At 40.3% G+C, this 5,800-nt stretch overlaps 1 protein-coding gene across 3 annotated transcripts; it reads right to left on the minus strand.

Moving 5' to 3' along the window:
* Window positions 1-941: 941 nt before the first annotated feature.
* LOC113216806 (uncharacterized) lies at window positions 942-5,794 on the minus strand. Of its 3 annotated transcripts, none has more exons than XM_052275325.1 (9): window positions 5,468-5,794; window positions 5,132-5,218; window positions 4,921-5,049; window positions 4,716-4,835; window positions 4,564-4,599; window positions 4,317-4,481; window positions 4,110-4,232; window positions 3,738-3,788; window positions 942-3,610 (listed from the first exon to the last, which is right to left on the minus strand). In XM_052275325.1, the coding sequence occupies exons 1-9, from the start codon at window positions 5,562-5,564 to the stop codon at window positions 1,437-1,439; spliced, it is 2,982 nt and encodes a 993-aa protein (XP_052131285.1). In that variant the 5' UTR covers window positions 5,565-5,794; the 3' UTR covers window positions 942-1,436. The 3 variants fall into 3 exon arrangements, with proteins under 3 accessions (XP_052131285.1, XP_052131286.1, XP_052131284.1); XM_052275326.1 differs by having other exon boundaries at window positions 4,110-4,229; window positions 4,564-4,602; XM_052275324.1 differs by having other exon boundaries at window positions 4,564-4,602.
* Window positions 5,795-5,800: the final 6 nt, after the last annotated feature.

Consider the following 5,800-nt stretch of genomic DNA (forward strand, 5'->3'; position numbering starts at 1 on the left):
TTATTGGAGCATATATGGTGCATTTTGGGTTAATTTTCGTCTTTAACGAAGTGGATACGCCCTGTGCTGGGTCAAGAAGGGCTGGTGGGGCCCAAAAAAGTTTCTTTGTTCCTTTCCGAAACGTATGGTACCACGCGGACAATTCTATGATGCTCTAAACCGATTTCCGTCCATACCGGGCGTTTCTCGTGCAAAAGTCGTCGTTTTTCCAGCTTTGAGGGAAGGTTGCCACCTGAAGACCGTGTCGCACGGGAAGAACGAAGTCATTCTCGGAAACTACATCAAAAAAGGACAAAATTTGGAGGGGTAACTTTTTTAAAATCGAAAAACGTGCCCAGACGACACACACTACCGCTCAGCTGGCAGAGGCAAGGCAGGCCAGCCCGCAATACTGACGTGAATCTGGTCTGCCTACCCGCCAGGGGTCTCAACACGGCCAACTGAGGCAATGGCGAGGCCACCGAGGCCGGCCAAGGCAACGCAGGGTTCACAAACAGAAATGTGACGTACCTGTTCCACGCGCTCGCAATGCGGCCGCCCGCCTGCACGCGCAACCCCGCCGCCACCATTGTGGAGCTATGCAGAACTTTCCTGTGGACGAGCCCCAACGGGGGTGAGGAGCACCCCCACCAGCACCAGCACTATGGCGCGGCCATGGCCGGCCCGCCCATGGACCCCAGCGTGTGCGTCAAGGGCGACATGCGGCAGGGTGTGGTGCGGCCCCAAGGCCTCTGACACACCACCAACGCCGTCGTTGTCCTGCCCAGCACGCAGCACGACGGTCACCAAATGCACCTACCAAGTCGACCCTGGCGCCGTGCCTCCTCAAGCTGACCGTCAGCAAGCACCACCCAGCCCGGTGCTAACTAAGCCTTATCAACAAAGTAGTAAAATTTCGTTTTCAAAAATAGTAGTAGTTGGAGAATAAAGAAATAGAAATAAAGAATTTGAAACTTTATTAAACTTGTACATGAGTATATCTTTGGCATGTTCATTGACTTTCTTAGGTAAATAAAAACATGTATAAACTAAGGTTTGAAATGTTTTTTAAGTAAACAGGAACATACCGACAAAATCACAAAGGATTATCATAAATCCAAACAGATCACATGAACTCTACTGTCAATCCTTAAAATTATTATAATTGCACTTGTTTGAGATCATAAAACTAGTACGGGTAGTTCTTATAACGATTAAAACACTGCACTTCTAAGGTTTTAAACGTATCACATCCTGTCAAAGATCACAGAATTAGACATTATGGTTTAACTTTCAAAAGGTACAAATACACACACTTGGTGTCAAATTATTATCAAACAAAACATCTTTTAGTTACATAACAAAAACTAGACAACAGAAACTGGTATGATTTTTAACATTATTAACTAGTCAGTCAAATTAAATTAAAAATGACCTTTGAGTCATTATTCTTGCCTTTATTCTCCACTATCACTATCAGCACTAGCATCAGAATCAGAAGTTTCATGGTTTGATTCATCAGAATCTTCTACATCTGAAAGTACAGGTGGCGGAGGTGGTTGGACATTCTGTCCCATACTCCTGGTAAAAATATCTTGGTAAAAATTATGATAACGTGATGGTATGGCACCTGAATCACACAGAGACTTGAGATCCTTCATTTCAATTGGACGAAGTGGTATAGGGTCTTGATACATTCTTTGTAGAGGGATTGTCTTCCAATTGACTGGATGCCCCGGTTTTCTCTTTATCACATTCACCTTTTTAGCATCATTGTCATATTGGGTCTTGTAGTAGATGAAACCTGGTTCAGCAGCATCAAATACAACTTCCTTGAATTCAGAAGTTTTCAGCTTTTCCCAAGCTTGGTAAGAATCAAGATTTGCAAAATTATGTATTTTTTCTTGCTTAAGTTGAATCACTTCATATTTGGGCTGAGTCTTCTTAGCCAGTTTGATGGCAGCATACCATTCGTTTGGTACAAAAATTTCTTTATTTTTGAGGGAGTTTTGGATAGCTGCATGGACTGAATCCACTTCCATGTGGGTATGTCCAGTTTCAAGATACCGGTGTACAATCCTTACATTTAAACGAATGGAGGCCATGATGTACATAGAAAATAGAAATCTGTTTTTATTTTGAGCGGAGCAATTGTCACTGTAAAATCTGAACTCTTTTACTCCCTGCTCTGATTTCATTTTCAAGAATGACCAAAGACAGCTTGAAATTTCAGCTGACCCTCTTCTGGCTTCTGTCTGGTCCCAGACATAGCAAAGGCCCTTTTGCTCACCACTGACAAAAATTGTAAAATTGTATAAACTTAGTTTACTTTTGTAATAGAATTCGCTGTTCTCCCCTTTTGGGCACAAAAATACCTTTTCTAGGTCACATGTTGCTACACAGATAGCTTCATTAGGTGTTTGCTTCACAAATTCAATATCTTCTGTTTTTAAGTCTTGACTGATTTTCTTATCAGATATATGTTTGTGATATTTCTGTGAAGCCTCTTCTGTCCTCTCTGCAGGAGTCTTGTTTTTCCAAGAAAGACATTTGGAGCATTGATCCTTCTTGGGCTTGAAGAATTTTAAGTTAAATTCTTTTTTGAAAACATCACGGTACTGCCTAAGAGATGCAACATTTTCTGTAATGCCTTCTGCTTGTTTTTCCATGAGATATTGAGAGTGCATCATTCTTCTGTTTAAAAATTCAGGTAGGTATCTAGCTTTACTAGATTTTCTGGTATAGTGACCTTCAATTGTATGATATTTTTTGATGTGATTCATTACATCATCTCTAATAACAGTGCATACAATTTTTCTCTTCTTTTTCTTGCCACGGCCATCTATAGGTATTGAACCAATGTGTAGTTTCTTCTTTTCCCGGGCAGTTCGGACACACTTTTCAGTGATAGCCAAAGTATGTAAAAAGAACTTTCTACATACTTGTTTATCAACACCATTAAGTGGTAAATAGTAGGTATTGCTAACGTTCTTTCTGGCACGTCCAACAACAACCACAGTTCTTCGCTTCACATCTTCACTTTTCACATGATTAGAAATGAAATACCATTTTGTTGTGTGATTCTCTATTGCATAAAACTTTTTGAAGATTGCTAAGCGATCATCATGGGTGAAGTTGGATTGACAATGCCGCTTACAGTCAATAGAGCAACCCTCCTTCATGGTTTTTTTCTCCCTTACCTTTCCTTTGAGACTAACATGTGCTTGCCCCGATTCCTTTAATTTTTTAACTTGATTCTGTTTCCAATTATCAGGGTTCTGGCTGCGGGCAGGTTTTGGATAATGATCCTCATCATTCACAGTGGGTGGTGCAGCAGCAGCAAGCTCTTGATCAACTGGAATCTCTTCGAAATGTACTGTGGGTGGTGCAGCAGCAGGAGGCTCTTGAACAAGAGCAGGGGTTACTTCGATATCATCTTCAGTGTCAACAGCAACAGTTTGTCCTTGTGGAACTTCGTTTTCAATAGAAACCACTTCCTCTTCAGTGTCTTGCACCACAGGATCAAAAGGCAATACTGCGTCATCATCAGCACCCTGGTAGATATCGTCCCAACTATACTGATCAAATGTTGACATTGACACTGATTTTAATTCAGTATAAGTTTTATCGTCTGTAACAAAGTAAAATAAATTAGAAATCTACCAAAACTTGCAAAATTTTCTTCCACTCCCACAAATAAAAAACAAACAACATAATGATAATAATATATTAAATAGAACAGAAAATAGTAAACATACCATCAGAAGTTTCAATGTTATCAGTTGTAATACCATTGTTATTGAGGTCTCCTAGAACAGAAAGATAGACCAATAGAATGCATGCATTATTAACTTCCCCATCCCAAAAATTAAAGGAAGCGTTCAGATTTCATTGCCAGTTATTACGAAGTCAACTTCGGATATGGTAGATCTTAATTAGGCAGCTAATTTCAAGTGTGACCAGTAAATTATATGAGGCAAACAAATCTAACTTCAAAAGAATATATTACAGATACTCTACATCAATGATATCAAAATAAAATAGGTCTCTCTTAATTAATGGCAGTTTACTCATGTGTTAAAAAACCAATATTGAAAGGAGTGGCTGGCAAGATGCAGCAGTTAGCTCACCTTTAGTCACAGCAGGAGTGAAATCACAATCTAATGCTTCCAACCATGGAGAAGTTACCTCCAAATCCTCCAAAGTACTGCTTTTTGGTGATAGGGAGTGTGTGTCTAGAGCTTGGACACCTGCTGGCAAAACACACACAAAAAAAGTAAAAATTACTGCAATTTTCCTTAATTATTAATTAGCATTTGATTTAAAGTGCACCTCACCTGGAAATTCTTGTGACGACCTGCTGTCCTCAGACTCATATCCCGCCAGCATTGTAAGTCCAAGGCCACGACTTTTGGGGACCTCACTTTTGTCATATAATAATGACCTCTTGGCCGTAACAGGTGCTTCGTTTTCAACAGAAGAAGTAGTTGTTAATCCTTTATCTGCAGGAAAAAAAAAATAATAAAGAATGGTTGCTCACATTACTTCCTATGTGTAGCAGCAAGGTAAATATGATCCATTTACCTATATGTATAATTTTCTTGGGTGGTGATCGTAATTCTACTGGAACAATACAATGAGTTATAGCTAACAGTTTGTACCCTCAGCAACACAAAATTGAATGGTATTCCACAAAATTTGTTTAAAATGAAAATACAAATCAAAACAGAACTGACCAGAATCGTCTGCATTTACAATTCCCAAAACTTTCTTGGTTGGTTTGACGGGATCGACCAAAATATTCTTCTGACATTGTTGATGTGGTGTTACATGTAAGGGTCGTCCCTGTCCATTGTCTGAAACACAAAACACAGTTCTAATGAATGCCATACTCCCACAAAATTTGTTTAAAATGAAAATACAAATCAAAACAGAACTGACCAGAATCGGCTGCATTTAAAGTTCCCAAAACTTTCTTGGTTGGTTTGCCCGCAGGGACCGAACTATGCTTCTGATATTGTTGATGTGGTGTTACATATACGGGTCGTCCCTGTCCATTGTGTGCATTGTCTGAAACACAAAACACAGTTCTAATGAATGCCACACTCCCACAATACAAGAATCACTAAGTTAAACTAAACATACAACCTACCAAGTTGATCAGAAAACTGAAGGTAATCGGGATCATCTGGGAGAACAGGGCATGGGCTCTCTGGTGGCGGCTGATTTTCATCTGATTCTAAACCAAAGAAAATACCGTAAACATACATTCTGTGTCGTCTTTCTTAACCATAATAACATAAGCAACGCAAAGCTAGACAAAACTAGAGGTTAGGAGGCGTCAAGCGGTACAAGATACCAAACGAAAATAATAATAAATGACAATAAGTAATAAACAAAACAGAAGTAAGGCAACTACGGTTTGTCTACATAATGAATTTATGTTGATTTTTGAACTATAACAATGCCGACTGCTATGACGACTTACCAAGGTTCAGATTCGTTTCCTCGTATTTTTGCTTCGCAAGCGACAAAAGGCGTTGGGAACGCGAGGACGGTAAGGTACCCGTAGAAGATCGTTTCATTTTGAATCATCACACCCTATTCTTTCACAACAATTTCAGAAAAATCTGAAAACTCGGCCAAGAGTGCCTCCTCTCGCTGCGCGGTGTCGCCGCACTGACCCTCCCGTCCCGTCCCGGAGTCTCTCTACACGGTGCCTCGCGCGCGGAGCGTGGAGCAGCGGCGTAGGTAGATACGCCTTTGTTCCCGGGAGCAATGTAGCAGACTGCAGATACGCCTTTCGTTTCTTTTCAATATA

This window comes from Frankliniella occidentalis, unplaced genomic scaffold (genome assembly GCF_000697945.3).
Source record: "Frankliniella occidentalis isolate FOCC.00 unplaced genomic scaffold, Focc_3.1 Scaffold575, whole genome shotgun sequence".
NCBI lineage: Eukaryota > Metazoa > Arthropoda > Insecta > Thysanoptera > Thripidae > Frankliniella > Frankliniella occidentalis.